Source organism: Coloeus monedula, assembly GCF_965178545.1.
Source record: "Coloeus monedula genome assembly, chromosome: 9".
NCBI lineage: Eukaryota > Metazoa > Chordata > Aves > Passeriformes > Corvidae > Coloeus > Coloeus monedula.
In genome coordinates this window covers 7,916,974-7,937,620 of record NC_138789.1, presented here as the reverse complement: position 1 = coordinate 7,937,620, position 20,647 = coordinate 7,916,974, and the positions used below count along the sequence as shown (strand labels likewise).

General features: G+C 42.2%; 1 protein-coding gene across 2 annotated transcripts in view; it reads left to right on the top strand.

Moving 5' to 3' along the window:
• The window catches only part of ATF6 (activating transcription factor 6), a 72,972-nt gene that overhangs the window by 18,747 nt on the left and 33,578 nt on the right, over positions 1-20,647 (top strand). Inside the window, exons 10-14 of one of the 2 annotated variants that reach the window (XM_082287479.1) lie at positions 4,746-4,889; positions 6,639-6,758; positions 7,653-7,755; positions 8,793-8,857; positions 12,340-12,451. In XM_082287479.1, the coding sequence (XP_082143605.1) occupies positions 4,746-4,889; positions 6,639-6,758; positions 7,653-7,755; positions 8,793-8,857; positions 12,340-12,451 (544 nt within the window). Of the gene's footprint in view, positions 1-4,745; positions 4,890-6,638; positions 6,759-7,652; positions 7,756-8,792; positions 8,858-12,336; positions 12,452-20,647 lie in introns of both variants that reach the window. The other variant, XM_082287478.1, reaches the window with a different exon arrangement.

Sequence of the window (20,647 nt, the reverse complement as noted above, 5' to 3'; positions counted from 1 at the left end):
CTCTCTTGATGGGTTGTTGCTTAAGGAAAACAGGATTCCTTTGATTTTCTTACAAACTACAACTCTGGGAGCAGGAAGGGATTCCTTCCTCTTTCCTCTGCTGGTCACAGCCACAAGCTTTGGCATTAAAGGCCAGATAATGGTACAGAATACATGCAAAAAATAAAGTGCTCTGGGTGTCAATATTTGCTTTCTTCCTTTCTTTTCCAGGGGCTTTATTAAAAACAAATTGTTTTTTAAACATGCAAAGCACAACAAAACCACACAAAAAACTCCACTCTGGGTTGCTTTTCTTCTCTTCCCCTGCAGGGAAGAAGCTGAGCTGCTCTCTCCAGCCCAGCACTCAGAGAGGGTAGCTCTGGAGCAGCCCTCAGGAGAAGGCAGAGCCTTGCTGTCAGCAGATGGTGCACTCATCAGGAATAGAAACAAGAAATACTTTCCAGAGTGTCTGGCACTATGGCAGCCTTGTCTGGAATCAGTTAGGAAGAGGACAAGGGCTTTGGTTGGTGTCTCCTTGCAATGTCAACTTTAGCTGGTTGGAAACCTCCCAGCTCATACTCAGAGATGGTTCTGTCCCCAGAAAACTCTTTGTTATGATATCACTATTGGCTTTCGTCTACAAATTACTGTACAACTTAAATGTCAGTATTCAAAACTTGAAGTGCACAGGATTTGTTCAGCCAGAAGCACAAATGAAATTTAGTTTGGGTTCCTGGCAAGACTCGCTTTCACATTCATCAAACTGACATTCAAACCAAAGAAGTAAAAATACAGCTAAAATATCAGGTGCCGTTGAATGCCTGGAGAAGCCATGGCAGGAGTGCTGCTTTTCTTTCCCTCTTATAATCAAATTTATCTACACTTCTGAACAAACATCTGCATGAAGTATTTAGTGGTTCTTTCTTTCTTCCCTTGGATCTGGTTTTGCATCTGAAACAAGCTGAGAGCTCAGCCAGCTTGGACAGGGTCTTTGTGGCTTGTGAAAACCCTTTCATGCTTACGGTATCTGGGATGTCCAAATGCAGGCTCTTAAAGCCTTGCTAGGCACCCCAGGTGTGTGAGCGAGCCAAACAGGAAAGATTCCAATTTCTAAAAGGCTGTCTTGTCCAGTAGAGCCAATTCTCAGCTTGAGTCTTCTGTGACTTTTGATGTGGGGCAGTAACTCAGTTCCTGCAAATAGTGGGGCTTGCTTAGGGCAGGTATGCCAAAGTGCTCTTCCTTTTCTGACTTCTCATCTTATAGTTCAACAGAATGAAAAAACTGTCCATGCTTTTGCCATCTGTCATATTAAACCAGTTCTTAAACTAACTGTTGATATCTTAGTTGAAAATACTGCTTTCCTGAAACTTTTTTCCCTCAGAGTGGGATCTTCTACCTTTCTTTTTTGTGTTTTCTAGCCTCTTCTGCCTGGTGTTTTTAAATGCCCAATATTTGCTTCCTCTTCAGTGTCATGGTGTTGGGATGTGTTCTGTAGACCCTTCCTGTTGCAGCTTGTATTGTTGCTGTTTTGCTTGGCACTTGTAAAGCTCAGCATGCCTGAGGTCAGTAGATGTTTCCCGATGCAGCTCTGCAGGAGAGGTCCATCCTCATGCCAGCTGCTTGAAGGGATTCCTTGCTCCTAAGTTATGCTTTTTCCCTCATATTAGTTTGAAATGTCGAAGGAGGAATATTTCTGATACCCTGTCTCAGACCCTCAGGTACCCACTTGGCAAGGAAAGGCCCTGGAGAATCTGGAGGATATGGACCATTACCTGCATGTCCTCCCCTATTTGTTTCCTGAAGATGGAGCCCTATTTATAGACAAACTTCACTGGTGTTCCCTCATGGGAGAAGGGAAGAGAAGGAAATGATACAACAGAACAACATCATCTTCTATTCAGATGGGAAAAAACTAACAAAACTCCCCAAGTAATTAGAAGGTGGAAGTGGGGCAGGATTTCAATTTGTGGGGCTTTTCCTTATCCAGAACTATAGTTATTTTGGTTTTGGGTCATTGCCACAAACCAAAGCAGCACCAAAGGGGATTTTTCCTTTTTTTTTTTTTTCCCCCAGACATATTTGAGACATTGAGAAGGAAACTTTCAGTCATCTTCAAGGTCCTAGAAAAAGAATGGGAAAGGGCAGGGGCAGAAGTGGCCCATATAGCAGAAATTGCTGCTAGCCCTGCTTCAAAAGAAAAATAACAATCCTGATAAAGGAAGGGGCATTGGAAAGATTACCCTAATACCATATTTTGTTCTCAAGTTTGTGTTCACATTGTCAGAAGTGGGAGCCATGGTTTATGCCTGTAAGGGTGGCAAAACTTACTCTGTTTACCTCCTTCTTTGTCTTTTGCTGCCGAAGGTATCTGCTTTCAGGTGGAAACATCCCGTGCTCAGCTGATTTTTGATGAAAAGAAAAAGATGTTTTACACTTGAGAAGAGGGAAAATAAACATTTCCTCTCTTCTAGAGCTGATGCAGTAAAGTGAGGTGTGTGTGGTTTAGAATGGGTGTGTAGGTAAAACAACTCAATCAGAAAAAGGGAAGATTAGCTGTGATTGTAGAGCAGTGTGTGTCTTTATCCTTGGTTTGGATTTGTCTCTGTTGTGCAGAGTTCAGGGTGAACTGCAGTAGGAATGTGTTGCATGTGACATTTCACCTCTCCAGCCTGGAACCTGAAATAACAAGAATCATTTTTGCAGAATGAGACAAATAGGAAGGAAGAAGCATCATGGAAAAATGCAATTTGTTACAGTTCTTCTGCTTAGATTTTTCTCGGCTTTAACTAATTACATGGGAAGTTTCTCTGGTTCCATGTGTCATTTTGAATGGGAAGGGAGAGAAGTAGGACAGGCTGAAAGACCAGATCCAGGAGGTCCAGCAACTGGATTGCTAATACACTTCAGGCTGGGGAGAAAGGATTTGCAGGAGAGTTAACAGTTTTCAGATCTTCTGAGGGATATTCTTGGTCTAGTGAATAAACTGCCATGTACTTCTGGCTGTCATGACTCCAGATTAAGTGCAGTAAGGGCATTTCATAGGTGGGTGGCTTCCAGCAGGAACATGAGGCATCTGTTTAAGCATCAGCCTTAGTTTTGAGCTCTGGTTCTTGGGCTTGAGACACTGCCAGTTGTGCTGATGCTTTCATTGGCAGAGAAGAAACGTGATCTCATAAAACCTAGTGGGTAGTGGAGATTATTTCTGTAAAATTGGATAGATATGGTGTTGCCTGATAGGAGGTTATGAATAAACCATCCAGCTTTCCATGCAGTAGAAGCAGCAAGACATTTGGATACCGGTGTACACAGGCAGTAAGGAAACTCTTAAGTATTTTTCTGCCCATTGGCACAAGTGAAAGCAGAGCCTGGAGCATTTCTGCTGCCCTCGTTCCATGCTGCTGCCTAGAAACCCGGAGGAGAGCAGGTAATCAAGGCAACGTCAGCCTGGGTCTAGGATTGTCCTGACTCCTGTGGTTCAGAACATGGCACAGTTGTGCTCATGGACACCTGGGTTGCTACTAACAGGAGTGCAAAAGTGTTGGCAAAAGAGAGGGAATTTCTGGGCAATTCTGTCTGCCTTCTGCTTATTTGTGGAGTATTTAATCTGCCCTCCTTGCTAGGTTTTGCCTGTCTCTATTTGTATTTGTTGCCTGTTGCAAAGTGATGCCATGTAAAACCAGGAAATACTCCCCTGCAGGGTTTACGCTCTGCTGCACAGGAGGGGTGGGGCATGAATTAAAATATACTCTGTGGGCTGTGATCAGCATGAATGGCAGAGATCTCATCAGCATGCTTGGGGGCTTGTTGCACTTCTGTGTTTTCGCTGTGTTGCTGCTGGTGATGCTCTGCTGTTGTCCGCCAAGAAGTTAGGACTTGGGTTTGTAAACATGCATATTTCAGGAAGCAACCGCGTTATGAAAGAGGAAAGCCAGCCTCTGGAGAGGAGAAATTGAAGTATTGCTTCTGTGCTTTTGAGAGTTCTCCCTTGTAACTCACCCTTGTGACCGAGGATGCAGGTCTGGTACAGCAATGGTGTGGTTGTGTTTCCAGCTCACATGTGCAGTGTTGCTCCGTCTCTTTGCATGGAGAGCAGCACAGACACTCCTGTGCTGCATGGCTGGCTGGCTGAGCAGCCCCCAGGCCAGGCTCCTTCCATCCATGCGAGTACACACCAGAACCACAGGGTGTCTGGCACCATGGCCTGCTGCCGATGGGCCTGTTGGCCCTGCCACTTGTTCTAAATCCAAGTAGAATTGAACATATTTGTGTACAGTTCTGGTAGATGTCTGGCGTAACATTCCAAGCTTGCAGCTGCATGGAATTTGATAGCTACGTTTTTCTTACATGTTGTATTCATATAAACTATGTAAATTGTACTTTGAGGCTGATGAAAGTTAAAGTTTGGTAGTGCTTTGATTTGAATGTAGGTAATTTTCTTATGCCTGTGGACCTGGGTTACAAGCAGAGTATTCTTAGTTTCATCAGGTGAAGCTTATGTGGGGGAATGTGAAAACCAGAGCATCACAGTCTTTCAAACAACTAAAACTGAAAAAGAGAACAGAATTGCTTTTCTGACTGCTACTGCTTTGAATGATGATATTGTAATGACACATCAGCTTTTACATTAGATATGACATGCACCTTATCCGTGTACTGTAACAGCAGCCAGAAACTTCTGCACCTGAGTATTTAATGCCTTACAGTAAAGTGCCTTGCAGACCCCTTATGTTTGTGGTACATTTTGCTATGTTTATTATGTTTTCCAGTGTATTTGAAAAGGATCCCAATGGAGTTGATTCCACCGTGAGTTCTAACCACCGGACCAGAAATCTTCTGGAGTTCTCAGCTGTCCAGGAGTCCAGCACAGATCAGAAAATACCTGAGGGCATCATTCCCGAGAAGACTAATAGGTGAGATGGAAACCTTTAACATTTTAGGTGGCAGAGGGCAGTGGTGCTTTTAGCCCTCACTGCCTTGCTCACCCTTTTGGCCAGTGCTCTTGCTTCTTTTACAGAGTACCTGAGTTTTAAACACAGTGTTTTGAAAGCTGCACAGTTTGCTTTTCAAATGAATATGGTGTTTTATCTGCCAGAGTACCCAACACATAGAGCTTCAGAAGTGTACACGTGGCTGTGCTGCAAAGTGTTAGGGAAGAGAGCATATCCACAAGTGCTTGTCACCGAGATTTTCAGGACCTTCTTCAGTTCATCTGTTTGCTTTTTCCCTCTGATCTATATTTTAGCTTGCATAGTTGTGATATTTGTCATATTATCTATCTCTTCTTACTTTTTAAGCTGGAATATTTATTTTCTTAGTTGCTCAAGAGAAGACTGGGGAAGTTCACGACTAAGAACACACTCTGAACTTAGCACTGTGCTTTTTCATTTTAAAAAGTCCAAGTCCATCCTTGTGCTTATCCACTTTTTAATTAAATACTGGCTTTCAGACTTCCTAGGTCTCTAGCATGCAGTGCATAAGTGAACATATAATTGTCTCCAGATTGAAGTCTGGCTAATACAGCTCATGTTTTCCCCTTACAAGATTTATCCTATTAGACTGTCCCTTTCCAGTAGAGTGTTTTGGCTGGTTGAACAAAGCTAGGCACAGATGTGCAGAAAGCCCTAATGTATTTTGCCGTGCAAAAAGAAGGCAATAAATCAGGAGCATTTTAAGGCTGTAGCCATGGTGAGGGCTTTGTATCCTGTGTGGTACATTTTAGACCATGACCTATGGGACAGAAGAGTAGAGTGGTTCTCTTAGGAAGGTGTGCTTGTGCCTGTACCTCCTTCTCTTTCACTGTTTCCCCCTGGGTTTGGCAAACTGTTTGCTCTTTGCTGCATATTCTCCTTTATCAGTCCTAGATGCAGCAGACACGAGAAGCAGACATGAAGTTGGAGAGAAAGCTGGGAAAGAGAGGGGATATGAATAAGGCTTTCATAAGCTCTTATACCTGATTTTTCAGAAAGAAGTTGAGGTTCAGGAGCTACAAGTCTGTCAAAACCAAGAGGACTGAGGCTGTTACATTGATAACCTATCAAGAGAGAGAACTACATTAGGTATTTGGTGATAAGTAGTTAACCCCTCAGGAGGCCCTGAGAGTATTACAGATTTTTGTACTGAGAAATACATGCTCCTTTTCACTTTTTATCAAAACCAAGCTAGATTCTGGAGACAGAGATGTAAATCCTCTCCACTCAGTTGTAATATAGTTTGTGGCTGCTCGGCTGTCATATAGCTTACGGTCTGTCTATCCGCATGGTTTTAGTGGATAATAAATGTAATATTTCTGTAGCAAATCTTGCACAGCTCTGGAATGAAAAAGAAAGTTGTGTCTACAGAGATCACATAGTTTGCATTCTGTGAGGAATATTTTACAGACTACATAGTCTATCAATATCTGGCCTTCTTGGGAAGAGATCCAACATCTGCTAATGCTCATCTGTCTTCCCTGTGTTGAGAGCTGTCAGCCCCCTTTGAGGGATTGACTGAGAACATTGGATGTTTGATGGGAATTGTTACTCACCTGCATCAAAGGTCTCACAGGAGCAGCTGTAATATTCGTGGGTCTGCTGGTGTTAGTGCTCATTCTCTGGATTTGGTCAAAGGGTCATGAAGTTTTTTAAGGGACTTCTTGATGTGCTTTTCTTGATTTTTCCCAGGTATGACCATTCTGTGTCTGATAACAAAGCACTAATGATAGTCTCAGAAGAACCTCTGTTATATATTTCACCACCGCCGCCCCCCTGCCGGCCTCTGATCAACAGGACAGAGTCGCTGAGGTGAGCAAACTGCCTTTTGTGAGCATTTAAAGTTTATTAGGAGTTGAGATATAAATTCTGTGTTGGCTGAGTGCTACTGGGCTGCTGCGAATGATGTTGTTGTCCATTCATGGTGTTCATCCAGTACGTGACCAGTGTCTCATAAGGGTCTGCACTGTCCAGTGTCTGCTGCTGTAAGGACAGATCCACTTGGATCTTTGTAATCTTTCCATGGTTTTAGTAATGATTTTCACCACTCTCTTCACTGGTCATTTGCAGTAACCAAATAACAGTTTTCTGATTGTCTGGGTGGCTTTCGTGGCTTAAAAGAGAAATCACTTCATATGTAGAAATGTTAATTATTTGGAAATCAAGTCCAGCTAAAAGCCATTTCCATCTGAATTATTTAAGAGATGGTCTTCTATTCTTCACCTTCTGATAGAAGCAGACTGAACCTGACATTGCAGATGTTCTTTGTTCACTGTTTGAAAACACCTAGCTCCACTTTTTCCATAGATATGAGTCACTAACCTTATCTCCATTGTCTGTCCATTCTTCCTCTCAGATTTATGTGCCATAATTTAGCCTTAACCAATAATTTGTCTTGAATTGATCAACTTTTGATTTTAAATTTCAGTAGTCCTTCCAGTAATTTCAAAATTACTGTTCGTTGGACAAAAGAATGGACTGTATCTACTTTGTGTGGAAACATCCACGAATCTAATACTTTATAGATAATCCCTTACACATTTAATCTTAAAATTGTATTTTCTTACTATGGTATTAAAAATAAGTTATCATAAGGTAAAATAATAGTAATCTTCAGTGTCTGTGTAGTGGCTAAACTGTTGTATGCAACTGAAATATTCTGGCAGCCTTGTTTGAAATCTGTGCTGATGCTGTGTGTTTTCCTAGGCTGACCCATGAACTCCGAGGATGGGTGCACAGGCACGAGGTGGAGCGAACCAGATCCCGAAGGCTGTCCAACAACCAGCAGCAGAAAGCACGAGTCACACAGGTGCGCCCCTTCCTGCTCCTGCCTCAGTGGCCTGACAAGATAATTTCATGAACCGCGTTCCCTGACTTGTTTGCACTTGTCATTATAGACAAAAGTAGCCATCGTGCCTGTAATTAGGGCAGCCAACACTTCCCATTTGAAATTGCTGGGTTTGGTTGATTGTTACGTTGTCAAAGTTGTTCTTCCATTCCTGTTCTTGGATTCAGGGTTTTGAATTTCTTTAGTAGCCATCAAAATAGCTTCTACATTTTCTAAAATGAAATCAATAGTTACCCTTTTTGTGGCTTTTCTGTAAGGATAAGCAATTGCTCAACGGAGAGAAATACAACCTACAGCACATTTATTTGACTCACTGTTAAGCTGATTGGTTTTGTTGAAATATTTCTATTGTTTAAATTTTAGCTAGAGGGATACATGGTTTTTTGGTAAGGCTACAGAATTGTAGCCATATAGATATATGTATATATCTATATGGCTATATATATATATGAGACTTGTGCTTATATTTTTATATATCTATATGAGACTTGTGCTCATATTTCCCATTTTTAAAAATCTTTTACCTACATGGTATACTGATACCAAAGCTGAAATTAAGACAATGAATTTTCAAAGTATTTAATTTGTTTAGGGGTAGTACCAGCTTTAAAAGGAATTGAGCATTACAATGTGGGAAATACTGCAGTTTTCTAGGGAAGAAGTGTTGCGTGTTAAACTTCAGATGCTTCTCACTGATGTCCAAAGCAGAATGGTAGAGCATTTAGAACTGTTGTGTATGGTGCCAAACTCCCTTTCTTGTCTCTGAATGTTGACTTCAAATTTGGCTGTATTAAAATCCTGCTGGTTTTGTTGTTCCAGCTTGATTGCTGACCATTTCAGTTTCTCATGTTTCACCAGTGGGAAAATCCACATTTCTGATGCAGAGCACTGATTAATCTCTGCACCCCATTCTGTGTGTTATATTCTATGTAGTGGCAAACCAAGGAAATGCTTATTGGTTTCACCTTGTGTCATTTTTTCCTTCTTCCCTTTTTCAGAGCTCCCTCAGTGACAAAGCAGATTCCCAGCTAATGGCCATGCCTTACACAGACACCAGTCTCAGGTAAAGCGGAGCAGTTCCTTTGTTACTGCTTTCTACTTAACCTAGTTTTTCACCAACATTTGGTAAAGAATGCCCATTTTCATCTTTTCCGGATTCTTAAGCCAAATGCAGCTACTTTTCTTGGACTAATTTCTGTCCCTTAGCAAATAACTGCTTCTAACAATTTATATTACGCTTAAATGAACCCCTGTATCACAGCTCCGCTCTTCCAGGGTCTTTCTAGCCATGAGTTTTAAGAAAATCCTTACTTTGCTGTCCAGAATCCCTTTCTAAACAGATCTGAATATTTAGGGAGGAACTAACTTGGGGCTATCTGTGAGAACATCGTTAGTTTGTAAGAAGGTTTCAAAGGGCCATGAATCTGGTAAGGGAAAGGTTTCTCTCTGTCTTCAGGAGTAGAGCCATTATAGCTATCACCAAGTTATTATGATGAACTTAAAGTACCATTATGTCTCATTTACATTCTTTGTCTCCATTGCTGATTATTGGAGCACATTAATGCAGCATTTCCTGATGTCCCCTGCCCACCCCTCCCCATAACCATCTTGTCCCTCTTCCTGGTGGCAGGAAGTACTGGAGAGAAAAGATTAGGGAAACAAAATTTCTCTCTCCTGAATTCTGTGTGAGACTGTTGAGGAGGCTGTCTGCTCTAAGGTGCCAAAGAGGAGTGTAAGAGCAGAATGGAGTATAAATGAAACTTTTTGGTGAGAACACCACCTGAAATGTTGCTGTGGAAAGAAAGACAGCTGTGGCCTTTCCATTTGCATTGTTGCTTTGAAAGCAGGATCAGCCTGGAGGAAAAGAGCAAGCTGCAGGCAAATGTTACAGAAACCAGGCTGTCAAATCTTGATATGTCTTGACTTAAAAGAAAAAAAATAAGAAAAAGCTTTTTGAATTCTACAGGCAGATGAAGGATAGCTGTTCTAACTGAACAGTGATGAACAAGGCTCATGGCATAAAGCAGTTTAATATACATGCTTGCATTACTCTGAAAAAAAATACCTGGATTATTAGAAACGGTGTGCAACATCATGTAGCTCTGCATGGAATAATCTGTTGTGCTCTGAAGGAAGTGAGATTTTTTGGGTTTTTTTTCAGATTAATGATGTTTATATGAACAGAACCAGTGAGTCATGGCAGCTGCATGCTATGACTGTGCTGGAACTGCTAAGAACATAGAACAGACTTCCAGTTCCTCCCAGAGCCATCAGCTATTAGGTGCTCCATGAAATCATAAAATCACAGAGTAGTTTAGACTGTAAAGGACCTCAGGAGATCCCTAGTGCAACTTCCTGCTCAAAGTAGGCTTAACTTCAGGTTTACTGAATGTCTCTGGTAGAAGTGGTGGTCTCCATCTCCATTGTCATCTCCATCAGGAAGCTGAGGATTGAAAAGAATTTCAGGGAAGTCAGAGCAGTGGAGAAGATAAATTTTTAGATGATTTCAAAGAAAATCTTCAAGCCTAATGTCTTTATAGTCTATGTAGCTTTCTTCAGGGGTGATTTTGTTGAGGACTTCTGTAAGTGTGTTTCTTAAGGCTTCAGGTATCAAAAAGAGACTCTGCAGTTGTTATCCTAAGTTTTGCGCTATTAATATTGCGGGTTTTGATGCATAAAGCACTGTGTCCTGCCTCATTTCTTCCCGAAACAAGCCTATGTGTAACATCCCAGTGCTCTGTGGTGCATAACAGAGTGTCCTTCAAAGTTTTAAAACAAAAGACTTATTGATCTCCCAATAAATGGCCAGGTTCAGCACCATTGTTTGGCATACACAGTTTAATATGATGCTTTTTTGTAATATGCAAAGATGTTACTAAAACAACTGGTAGTTTCACATCTGGCTTTGGCTCGGAAGTTCCTCCCTTCCTTTGATGGAGAGGTGGTTATCAGATGATGTTCAAAGGTAGGTGCAATGTACTGCCTGTAATCCCCGATATCACTTTGTGTTTGATTTGTTACGTGACCAGGACAGCTTTATAAAGGCCCGGTGGTTTCCAAGAGCTTTGGGACAGTCATCTCCCATAGCTGGTTTTTAGGTCTCTCTGTATCTCGTGGAGTGTGGGCGAGCACACAGATCTGTGGGCCCCGGGTCAGCTTTCAGGATGTGTTGTACCGAGCAGTGCGTGGGCGCCGTGCCTTTCATCACAGCCCAGCTTCAGTGCTCCATCTCAGGGGTGGCTTGGTGGGCCTACGTGTTTTCATGAATGAGTAATCAAGCTCAGATTAGCTCCAGCCTTTGTGTCCTGTGTGTGAAGGATGGGAGCTGATTCCTCTCTTGCACAGTTGTGCAAAAGGGGATGTGTAGTGTAGAGCTGCCTGCTCCTGATCCCCCAGGACTTACACCCCCAATCCTGTGAAAGGGCAACTGGCCTGGCAGCTGCAGTCCTTTGCTTGCAACAGGGCTCTGTTAGCAGTGGAGGAGAAGATAATGACAGCCTACTGTTATTGCTGCTTGAGAAAGTCACTTGATGATAGATTTGTGTCTTGTTATATTTTAGAAATGTACTAAAATAGTCTAAATTAACCCCCCTAGTTCAAAACCCAGGTCAGCAGAAGACAGCTTGGGAGGGGAGGGATAGCCTGATCATGTCCTTGCCACAAACACAGTGTGCTATTAAAGTGGGGGAAATTAAAATGACAGGTTGAAAGTTCAGCTAATGGTTTCCCTGAGTACAGCTTTCCAGTGTTAAATAAATAAGTTATTTTGGAGTGGGATTGGGAAAGTATAAATGATAGCAGTATATGCTAGGAACTTCTCACCTTTCCAAGATAAACAGTGGATAAGTACCATGATTGTAGGACTTGCCAGTGTTTTGGCTTAGAATGGTTTAGAGCATCTTTTCCTTGTGTCTGATACGTGTAAGATGAGAACCGTGGAAAAGATAAGCCAGAATTATGTGAGTATCTTATTTTTGCTCCTCTGTCTAAATTGAAAATCAAGAGCAAGTCTTTGAGTTGACCAGAGGACATAGCGTGGAAAAAAAAGGGTGGGTGAGAAAGAAGGTGGATTTGTCATCTGACAGTAAATTAAAAGCGCTGTTTATGCTTACCTTTGCACTTCTTTCAATTTCAGTGGTTTGGATTCTTAGCAGAAAAATAAATTTATTAAATTATTAAATGGTTTTATATTTTATTTCAGAATGACATTTCATCCTAAAATTTATTTTCAGAAGTCATCACAATTTTTCAGACACTTTAGGTTGAAGCTTTTTTTTCCTGTTGAGCTAGCAAACAGGTTTTTGCTGGCCTCAGAAGCACGAACAAAAATCTGGAAATCTTTCCCATAGTTAGACCTTTGAAGCACCTTGAACTTTCAAAAAGTACTGAGTAGTTTCATTGTCTTCACCTGTGTTCCTCATGCTCCTCTTAGTGGATGAAGAGCTACTGCGGTTACTTTAAAAAGCAGGTCTTCAAAGTCACTGTCTCACTGAAATTAACTGTCTTGTCTGAAATAATTACCTTTGCCGTTCTTTATTTCAGCAGGAACTCAGGGAATGAGCTGCAAGTGTATTATGCCTCTCCGAGGAGCTATCAAGACTTTTTCGAAGCAATTCACCGAAGGGAGGATACATTCTATGTGGTGTCATTCCGCAGAGTAAGTGTAGCAGTGGGTGCTACTGGCCTTTTATGTGTGTCCTTAAGACTGCTTCTAACAGAGATCCAAAAGATGACTTAATCAAAGTTGCAGGTAAATTTGTTTCTTTTGAAATGATGCTTCTGTATATCCTTTACGGTAACATGGCCAAATCATGGTCTTTGCAAAATGTGCCCATCACATTGGGAATGGAAAGAGCTTTGCAGAAAACATTGTAGTTCCAAGGCAAGACAGCCCAAAATTTCATGAACCCTGTGGTTAAACTTACACATTACAGCTATGAAATAGCAGTACAAACCTTTTGTGCTTCTGGGTATAGAAATAAATGTACCCTCTGCACAAATCATTACTGTTAACATAATACAGTTTCTATCTTCCCCTAAAACTCCTGCATTTGCAGTTTTATGTGTCACTTATCTCAGCTGTACAGGACTGTGTGTAGGGCCACAGTTTTTCTGCTGTTTTGTGACTTGTAAGTTGAGACAGATGAGCAGGTCTGCTTTCTGTGCTGAGATACAGCAGAGGCTTGTGCTGCAGCTTTGTCAGGCACAGCCTCACATCTGCAGCGCAGTTAGTGACAGTAAAAGCTGTTATAAAATGGAATTTCAGGTGTCTCATGGCACTTTCTGCACTGAAACCCTGACTGGTGTTGAAGCCAGGACAACTGCAGTAGTGAGAAGCTGATTAGGGTCTGGTGGTGGAAATGATCAAGGCAAACAGTGCTTGAAACACCAACCTGGCGTTGGAGGAGCTTATTCCCTCCCTTTTGCAGAGGTCTTGGTGAGTCATTAGATACGTCTATAATGCACATCTGTCCCTGGGCTGAATCTGGGCTCTTGGCTTGCTGAGCCTCCTGCCCTGCCATTTTGCATTTGGGGTGTTAGATGAGAATTGTTCTGTGCATGTTCACACCCAGCCATGATCCTCCCAGGAGCCCACAAAGCTCCATTTGTTTCCTCTTTGTAGGAGTGTCCTGAGAGGGGTCCCAAGGTAGTGAGGGACCAGTAGTGGCCACAACAACAGCTCATCCAGCTATAGCCAGTTCTGTGTAAGAGCACACAGATCATCATAACTAGTTTTAGCAGTTTCTGTGTTGTCATAACTCTACCAATCTCTACATGCCATAGGTACACAGGTAATACGACTCTGTTCCACCTGGTACACAGCAAGTTTCTTAATTTGTGATATGCATATCTGTAGGAAAGGTTCAGGCAAAATGAAAATAGCGGTGCTCTTCTTAGGATTAAGGTTTTGTGCTGAGTAGAAATATGAGGTTAGTTTCCAGTCTTGGGATTACTGGGTTGTGTCACAAGGCTGGAATTTTGTTATTAAATGCTTGGCATGTTCTGCTGTTCTTTCAGCTAGCAACACAAATATAGCCAGCACCAGGCTCCACATATCCTGAGGATGAGGAGAAGGGAGCAGAGAATAAAAGTTTTCCTGGAAACTCAGAACACAAAGCAGAACAGTGTTTGTAGAGGTCTGCATTTGGGACCATTGCTCCAGCCCACCTGAGTGCATGTACGTGTCCATAGGTCCTGTTTACACTGTCGGGTTAATGACCCGGAGGTTGTCAGCTCCCATTTCAAGTTGCAGAGCTGTCCTTGGAAGCTGTGTGCCTTGTGCCACAGAATCCCTACAGCTTGGCCCTGCTCTCCTGCAGGAAGAGGTGCGGAGGCCTTTTAAACCCATCTGCGAAGTTTATTTGGTAGCAAAGCTTTTGGTATTTCTGTTTTATGAATGAAATGTCCTCAAATAGAAGGCAGTTTTGTACATTACCTCATTTATTGTTTTAACAGGGCAAACCTGATCTAGCAGCAAGCTCTGCCCTGAGGCACTTTTAAATGACTTGCTTGGATTCTTTTGTGAGTGCAGAAGAAAGGACTCCTGCACAGCCCGAGGGGTGCCATCAGCAGGGCCCCAGCCTGGGGGGTGCCCTTTCACCTCCTCCTGGGGATTGCTGACTTCATTTTCTCTGGACCGCAGCTCCCTTTTCACTGATGATTAGGAGCTGAGGGGGGACTGGTTCCTCCTCAGTTTGTTCCACAGTTCACTGGTGTTGCTTGCGCTTGTCCAAGTGAGGAGCCAAGGCCTGGAGATGAAAGGTTTTGTTCTCCTCATTCACAGTTTGCCATGCAGACACTCCCACATACTTAATAAGCTGTTAACAGCCCTATAACATAATAGAACAAGAATCATCCAGTGGAAGGTTCCAGGGAGTGGGTGGTTCTGGTGGTATCGTGCTCTGAGTGGAAGGTAGGACTGTGGATCTCAGGAGATCCCTTCCAGCTGATGTTCCTGGATCATCTGTTATCGTTTTCTGCTCCATGTGCAGCCTCACAAACCCTAGCATTTCTCCTGGATGCATGTGATAAAATGTAACATTTTTTGTGTGTTCTCACTTGCAGTACGGGAGCTCTGCCCTGAGTTCCTTGGATTTGCTAGGGCTACCCATGCCTCTTACACGGTAGGACTCAGCCAAGGCTTCTGGAAGTGCAGGGTTGGGAAGTAAAGCTCTTGCGCACTGCATGTTGTTCTGGTGATGCTTGATACCTGTAAAACTGAGATTCCCATGATCTCATCGATGTTATTTTCTTTCCTTGCCTTGGAAGACTTGCAGATCTACATATTTACAGTTGAAGATTACATGGGATTTTTTTCCTTTTTAAGGAGGAAGGAGGAAAGTAGCATTTGGATCAGCTGAGTCCATACAAGAAGCAGGGCTTTTGCTCTGAGTGTCTAAAGAAATTAATTTACTGCTATTATCAGGGGAGTCTGTAATGTCATTTTTAAACAGGAAGAGTCTGCTGCTCTGCCAACACCTTTGATTTCTGCTCTGTAACATCTGTGGTACCAAGTCTGCTTAATGTCTTCTAAAACCCCAGGGGAGCATGGATACAAAACTCGGGTTGGTGGATCTGAGGTGCTCTGTTTGCAGGGAACAGAACACCTGGCTGCCTCTCTGTAAGCCTGGCACCCACACAGCTGTCTCTCAGAGCTCACATCTGTTTTGCCACAGAGTACAGGCCTTGAGATTGTTTCTAGAATTACCTGAATAGCTAGCTTAATTTGAAAAGTAATTAAGTAAATCACTGGAGAAAACAAATCCCTTCCAATTTACTTTGGCCTGTCAGTGCTGCTTCAGATCATTCCACTCTTATGTGGTTAGGATCAGAGTCCCCACAACTTGGAATGATTAAGCAGTAGATTTCCCCATCCTGGAAGGTTCACTCAGTGACCCTTTGATGACATCTCTGCAGGTTTATTTAAGGACAGTGACATTTTTTAGGTTAAGAATGTAATTACTGTTCTTAAGGAAAACATAGTTTAAAGTTTGATTCACTTGGGAAATTCAGAGGACTTTGGACATTTCCTCTCACTACTTTCTCTATTTCAAAGCACAAATGTCTCCTAATATCAAAGTTTGCCACTTGCATTTATTGCAGTGCATATACAGCATCTTCAGTAGAATGCAGTAAAAAGTAGGTAATAAAAGGTGATTCTGTTTGTTAGGGCAAGAGTGATGCTGACCCTATGGGAATCAATGGCAAAGCCTTTACCAACTTCTGTAAGACCAGGATTTTGCTTTATAAATTTCCGTTTCAGTGCCATAAACCATAGAGCTTCAGGGGGACCTCTTATTATGAATTTCTGGTCCTACAAGCCAACATCGGCAGTAAGCATTTAAGGGTTTCTCAAGTTCTGCAAACAATTTTTTGCTGAAATTATTAAGTCAAATTTTAATCAGAACTTCTGTTCTTTCTTTGTTTATAGAATAAAAATGTCTAGGTTGTTATGTGCTTCTGTTGGTAATAAGCCTGTGCTGTGCTAATTGTATTTGGGATGATATAATTGTATTTGGGATGTTATATAACTTTCAGGAAGCAAGATTATAAAGTCTGGCTTTGACATGCTTGTGCAGCAGCAGTTTGCTGTGCTGCACACACTTCTAGCAACAACAATCTGAGTGTATTCAGAGAGCACGAGGCAGGTTCCAACTCACTGCACTCCTAATGCCGTCTACATCCTGCACGCAAAACTTTATAAGAAGTTGGCTTCAGATGGTGTTTCACAGCCAGAAATTCAGTCCTAACATATACTTTCCTCCTACTTTGTTGTACTTGACAATGGGTGGTTTTTACTGAGCATGGAGTTTTCTGCTGTTGACTTTTTTGTGGATTTCTGCAGGCTGGGACGTGTAATTTGGTGTTTCATTCAGATGAATTGATTAGACCCACATAGTCCTGCTGCCCCTAGAGATAGAGCTGCTATTCTCTATGTTCGAGTCCTATGTTTGCAACTGTTGCAAGTTGACATGCAGATTTTCAAAAGATTTTACAAACTGCCCTTTTTCCAGGGGAGCCTGAGCTTAGCTATTCAGAGGAAAAAAGCTACTTTATCCCAGGATTGTAGGATTTTAAGATCTTGTCCTATATTTTATACACAAGCTGAGAATAATATGTGGTAAAAGAACTGAGGCTCAGCGCAAAGTATCCATGATAAAACTGCCTTTCCTTTTCAGAGCAGAGGTCACCCTTTAGCCTGTCTTCTCTGTGAGGCCAGTTCTTGCCTCTCTGGGAGAATTTGAGGAAGCAAACAGTGTGTGTGATTGTGCTTCACCATGCCCTGAAGCTCAGTGAGTCAGCTTCTGTCAAACTACAGCTGTATTTGACTTTCAAATTTGAAAATCCATTATGAAAACCTCCTGTTTCCATCTAAGTGTTGATAGTGAAAATTAAGTCTGGCCTGCTGCATTCTTTGTTACACATTCCCTTTTTTCTGGCTAAACTTTGGATTCTTTCAGTGTCAGGGAATTTTTTCCTTCCAAATCCCTGGTCCATATAAAAACAATGAAGCCAGCTTGCTTTCTGGTCTTTCTTGAACTGTCTTCCTTTCTGATATGGAATATTTCAGGTAGGTGGGGATCAGGGAGAGGTGACTTTCAAAGGGCCTGAGAGGTGGTGGGGAGAAGGTTTCTCTGTGCTCTTCCTGTTACTCAGCTGGGGAAGATGGTGTCTTTGGTAGCATCTTTGAGCTTAGTCTAAAAACCTCCAGAGAGAAATCTAATAATCTAAAATTAAGTCTAAAAATGTATGTTGGTCTGCTAACACAAATGGCCTCACTCAGTCCTGGGATTCTCAAAATACTTGTGCATGAGAACAATACAACTGCAAGTTGGGTAAAAGGAAGCTCAAAAGAAGTTAATTTAGATTTGCAGCTTAAGGCCAGCAGTTCCTTAAAAAGTGTTTCTGTCAACACCTTCTGGTATTTTCCAGCAAACCCGACTGTGTCACCATTTGTCACCGTAAGGACATCCTTTGGGGAGTGAAGCAGCAAAGAGCTGTGTGTGTGCTGTGGAGAGCAGGAGGGCTGAGAGGAGGGGGAAGAGAAGCAGCCAGGCAGTGAGACACCCCAGGTGTGTAGGGGTGGAAGGCAGAGAGGAGCAGCCACAAGTGCCAGCTGCAGTGCAGCATCTCCTGCAGCCTCCTGGCTCAGCCAGATGCAAACAGTGGGTAGGAGGGGCAGAACAGCAATGCAGAATGGTGTTTCTGAGAAGGGAGGTAATGCCTGTCGTATCAAGTGGGGTTTTGTTTCCTTTGCTCTGTTCTTTGCTCCTACTTGGGAATCTATTCCAAGGCATTTTGGAAGCAAAGTCTTAGTCGCTCTGATTTTTATCTCCTTGGGTCCCTTTGAACCCCAGTGTCCTCCCAATAAAATCAAGAATGGATGTGGTGTTGAGGACAGATGTATAAGCAGAGGCAGAAAAGTCAACTCGAATATGTCTGGCATGAAGCAAAGCTCCTTTTGGATTTTGTGTGTATAGTCTTGATTAGTTGGTCCTCTCTATGGTTGCTGGAACTTCATGAATCATATTAATGCCGTCACTGAACTTCTTTCAGCTTTACACGTTCCAGATCTAACTAATACTTTGTTATTTTTAAACTAGTATTTGGAAGGACAACATATACTGCAGATAATTACAGTGAAAATAAAACATGCTGCAAAAAATGTCTCCAGAACCCAAAGTGGTTGCAGGCAGACGTGACCAGTAATAGCATACATGTATTTAAAATGTGCTGCACGCTTGAGAGACAAAGAGTTGTGGGCAAGAAGGAAAGAAAGATTGTTGGTTTTGGAAAACCTCTGTAAAAGACCCATTGCTTATGAAATTGGTGTGGGCATAGGCTAGAGAAGTATAATTGAGAAGCATGGGAGGAAGATGTGATTATAAAGTGGGAATGGTCTCAGTGGAGGAAGTGTCAGCAGTATCTCACTTAATGAGTACAGAACAGCATTTAATAAGAGTATGGAACAGACACTGCTGTCAACAAAGTGAGCAGGAGCACAAGTTTATCCACAAACAATTAATGTGTGTTCAGTTAGAGCAGGTGGTGAAAATATGAAGCTCTGAAGCAGTTCTCTTCCTTCAGGAAGTAACCCAAGTTCAATAATGCATTAGTAATACTTTAATTATGCCAGATGATAATGCATCTTTCTTTAGTGATACCATGGTATTCATTGAAGAAAATTTTGCTCAGATTATTCTGAACAGTTCCCAGAAGGGAACGATGGGCTCTTGCTTACAATCTGTAGCAGTACTTAATTGTGGGATCAATGTTGGCCGAGCCCTAACTGAACAGAGTCATAAATGATACCTTCAGCCCTGGAACTGCAGTAGCCAGTAAGACATTGACTTGAATTTGGTGGGAATGAACTGCTTGAAAAAATTACCTTCATGATACTTTGTTTGCCTTGAATGATAGTACATGAAGAGAGCGCTTTAAAATACTTGTGCTTGCTTTTTTAGTTGTACTTCACACTTCCACAGCTTAAGACTAGTGATTTTTCCTGTTCATTTTCAGTTTATTTATCTGACACTCTAGACAGGGTCTGTATAAAAGTAAAGCATGCAGAATTGAGGTGGTTTTGGTTTCATTAGATAGTGTCCTACATTTTAGTGAATGTTAATCATTACAGTATTACATTTGAGACCATTATTTAAAGTCTTAGGCACACTTTTAGAGTTAATTCTGGTCAGATGAAGTTACTTGCTTCCAGTTTGAATTAATCCTTCTGCCAGATTTTTAGCTGGACAGCACACAAAGCTTATTTTATGAAGTAAGAGCCCAGGTGCTGTTATGAGTGTGTGCAGATTATCATCACCTCCCACTGGACCGAACAGAACTCTTGCAGCTTCCAGGTTTTATTTTTAAATAGCTGACACTCCTAGGACAAGAAGTGTGATAGAATTAACTGTACATTTTTATCTTTAAACTGGCTTTGAAACTGCTTCAAAGTGGAACATAAAACTTGTTTTCAACTTCTGTGTCTCCTAGTTGCTTGTGGTCTATCTACTGGGATGGTAATGGATGTGAGAAGAGCTCATTTTGCCTCGTGCCTGGCATGGCTTGCTCCTCACCGTGCAGTTGGATAAACTCCAGTTTTGCCAGCACATTTGGTAGAGGCTGTCAGGCTTTGTGTTAGTGATTAAGAATTTGGAATGCCGTGGGCTAAGCTGAGAGATCCTTCACACTGGAAACCACTGTTCAGGAAATCCTCTTTGTGTTTTGATTGCAAATGTTAAAATGTGCCTGTGAATAATTCTGGTGCTGGAAAGTGCTTTTCATGAGAGAAGGCAAAGCTGTGCAGGAGGGGCACGTGCACAGCTTGAACAGCACGTTACACAATGAGGATGCCACGGAGAAGTGGACTTCCTGTTAAATGCCATGGGCCACTGCCCTTGGAACTGGTTGGCAAAGTGCCACTAAGCATTGCATAAGTGATTGTTGTTACTCCTTGGTTTCATGACTATCCAAAATAAGGTTTCAAGTGTCAGCTGTCTCCAAGAGGGTTATATCCAATATGAGGAAGGCATTCTGAGCTGTGCTCAGAGAGTCGCGCCGCGTGAGGAAGGAACACAGGCCTTTGGATCTGAATCCCACCAGGCTCCTGTGTGTTAAACAATGCTCTAGGGACTCTAGAAGTGCACATTCCCAAGCTGTTCCTCAGTGTGGAGATTCTTAGGTTGAGTCACTTGTTAGCATCTGGGAGGCTCTTGTTTAATCTCCTTTGCAGGAAATCAGCATGGAGCTCTTCTTTCTAAGAACAGTGCTGAGCCCTCGGACCTGGAGCTTTTCATCAAGGACTCTGAGTAATCAGTGGGCAGGTGACTCCTGGAAAAGGTGACTGAAAAGA